Genomic DNA, 2874 nt, shown 5'->3' with positions numbered 1-2874 from the left:
GCCCGCCCGCAGGCGCACCCTCCGGCTGCTGCAGCAGCAGCTGCTGCTGCAGCTGGCAGCCAGCAGCAAAGGCACAGACATTGACCCCCGCCGCCGCCCCCCCCACGCAGCCACTCCAGAGAGCATTTTGGCCCGCTGGCTGGCAGCAGATCCCGGGCGACTGCGGGGCGGGCTGCAGAGTTTGGGGCTGCATGCAGCAGCAGCAGCAGCAGCAGCAGCAGCAGCAGGCGGCGCTGCAGCAGCAGCACTTCGGGCGCAGCGGCGCAGCCCGCTTGCTGCTGCTGCGCCCCACAACGAGGGAAAGGGCCTCGCCTCTCCCAAGGAGGAGGCGGCGGCCTCTAAAGGGAATTCAGCAGCAGCAGCAGCAGCAGCAGCAGCTGCTGCTGCTGCTGCTGCTGCTGCTGCCGCTGCAGACCCGCTGGAGACGCACACCACCACCAGCACAGAAACCTGCATCAGCACTACCTGTAGCAGCACGAGCAGCACCAGCGGCAGCAGCAGCAGCAGCAGCAAGAAGAACAGCAGCGGCTACGAGTCTGCTCGCGAGTCTTGTGCAGCCTTAGCGGGCAGCAGCGAAGCGCCCGAGGAATCCCCCGCTGCTGCTGCTGCTGCTGCTGCTGCTGCAGCAAAAGCAAAGAACGCTTCAGGCAGCAGGAGTGGCTGCGATTCAGGTGTACGTACAGCAGCAGAACTGAGGCCCTGTGTCCTCTGCCTCTCCGCCTCCAGCTTCTCCAGTGGAAACTTTCTTTGCTCTTCTTGCCTGGGGCGGCTGCAGGCCAACGGGAGTCTGCGCAGCAGCAGCAGCAGCAGCAGCAGCAGCAGCAGCAGCAGCAAACGTGAACTGCCCGCGGCGCTCGCGGCCCCTCCCGCGAGCAAGCTGCGGAAGTCGGGAGAAGGAAATTCGGAATTAGTTGAAGTTCAAATCGAAGTAGTTGAAAAAGAAAACAGCAAATTCGAAAAAGAGAAAAAAGAAATGCTGCCGCGGCGAAGATTCAAGCGGTCAGCATCGCCTACGCTGGCAGCGCAGCAGCAGCAGCAGCAGCAGCAGCAGCAGCAGCAGCAGGAGTCGGCGCAGCAGAGCTGCAAAGTGGCTGCGCGCGTTTGCGGGGAGCGCAGGGAACGCATTGGGTGGCGGGCGCGGTCTGCTGCTGCTGCTGCTGCTGCTGCTGAAGGCAGCAGCTGGTGGAGCAGCGCGGAAGCAGCAGGAGAAGCCCCAGTGGTGCCGCCGCTGCTGCTGCCGCTGCTGCCTTCCATCTTCTGTCTGCATGCGCGGCCGTGGCCGCCGCCTCCGGCCAAAAGGCAAAGACTGCCTTCTCCGAGGCGAAGGGGCCTCGACTGTTTTGCTGCTGCTGCTGTTGCTGCTCAGAGGGCCCCCTGGGCAGCAGCAGCAGCAGCAGCAGCAGCCAGGGGCGCGGCCGGCGGCGGCGACGCCGGCAGAGCTCCAGACAGAGACACAGCAGCAGCAGCAGCAGCAGCAGCAGCAGCGCAACAAACGCGGCGTTTCGGACGCGCACAGAGGGCCTCCCCGGCGCCGCTGGCTGTTGCTGCTCCTGCTGCTGCACCTGCTGCACCTGCTGCTGCTGCTGCTGCTGCTGCAGGTGAAGGTGCAGCAGCAAAGGGAGCCGCAGCTGCGGAGCTGCTGACAGAAAGGGGCTGCGAGGGGCAAGGAAAAGCCGGCAGCAGCTCTGCCGCTTCGCCTCACCGCCTGAGTCCTTACTGGAGCTACCTTTGTAAAGACAAGGCAGCAGCAGCCCCGGCGCCGTCGTCCGCGTCAGCAGCAGCAGCAGCAGCAGCAGCAGCAGCAGCAGCAGAAGCAACCAGCCTGGCAAAGGGATGCTGCTGCTGTGCAGCTTTGGGCTCCCCGCAAGAGCCCGCCTTTGACGTGCTGCCTCCCAAGCGAAGGCAGAGGCAAAGTGAGCCGGCAGTGAGCAGCAGCGGTGCTGCTGCTGCTGCTAGCGAGGCCGTTGCTGCTGCTGCTGCTGTGAGGGACATTGCAGCAGCAGCTGCTGCTGCGACCTTGGCGGGGCAGCGCAGGCTCGAGCAGCAGACGCCTCCCTCGAGGCTGCGCAGAAGGTCCTGGAGCGCCGAAGGGGGGGGCCGCGCAGCTGCAGTGGCGGCAGCAGCAGCAGCAGCGGGGGCAGCAGAAGCAGCAGCAGCAGCAGCGGGAGGAGCGGAGGAAAAGCATTCAGTTTCTCGAGCAAGGTGCAGCGTGTGCAGGGCATCGGCAGCAGCAGCAGCAGCAGCAGCCCCTGCAGCGTCTGCTGCAGGGCGGCCGCGAGAAAGCCCAAGGGAGGCGGCTCGAGCAGCAGCAAGCGCTGAAGGAGCAGCAGCAGCGAAGCCGTTGAGCATCGCAGCAGCTTCGTCTTGTGGAAAGAAGCCTTTGGCTGCTGCGAGTGCGGCTGGAGGCTTGGGCGGGAGCGGCTGCGTTGCTGCAGCGGGCGCAGCAGCAGCAGCGGCGCCGGGTGCGCGGGCGGGCGGCGCAGCAGCAGCAGCAGCAGCAGCAGCAGCAGCGGGCGCGGGCGGGCCGGTGCGGCCGTGCGGGCTCGCGCGGATCTCGCAGGGACTGCTGGTGGGCTGCTCGTCGCTGGGGAGGGGCTCTGGGCTGGGGATTTACAGCTGCCGGGGCTTCAGCCGGCGGCAGCAAATCTGCGAGTACAGCGGAGTGCTGATAGACCGGCGGACGGCGCTGCTGCTGCGGCAAATGGAGTGCGCGTCGCACGTGGTGAACGTGCAGATGCAGCACCTGTACTTGCTGGGTTTTCACACGCCGAGTCCGCTGCTGGGCGGCGGCGCCTTCATCAACGACGGCCGCTGGGACACGGGGGGGGGGGGGGGGCCTGGGGTTTGCGTGCGTTTCCGCGGGATGTTTGACCG

General features: G+C 66.7%; 1 protein-coding gene across 1 annotated transcript in view; it reads left to right on the top strand.

The window, feature by feature from the left end:
• Positions 1 to 2874, top strand: part of ENH_00054280 (SET domain containing protein, putative) — a gene marked incomplete at both ends in the record, with an annotated part of 3153 nt that continues 279 nt past the window's right edge. The window contains one exon of the mRNA XM_013583767.1: positions 1 to 2865. Coding sequence (XP_013439221.1) covers positions 1 to 2865 — 2865 coding nt within the window. The remainder of the gene's footprint in view (positions 2866 to 2874) is intronic.

The sequence above is a fragment of the Eimeria necatrix genome, genomic scaffold, assembly GCF_000499385.1.
Source record: "Eimeria necatrix Houghton genomic scaffold, Enh_scaff43, whole genome shotgun sequence".
NCBI lineage: Eukaryota > Apicomplexa > Conoidasida > Eucoccidiorida > Eimeriidae > Eimeria > Eimeria necatrix.
Note: the sequence above shows the minus strand (reverse complement) of the source record. Positions and strands in the feature narration are given on the sequence as shown.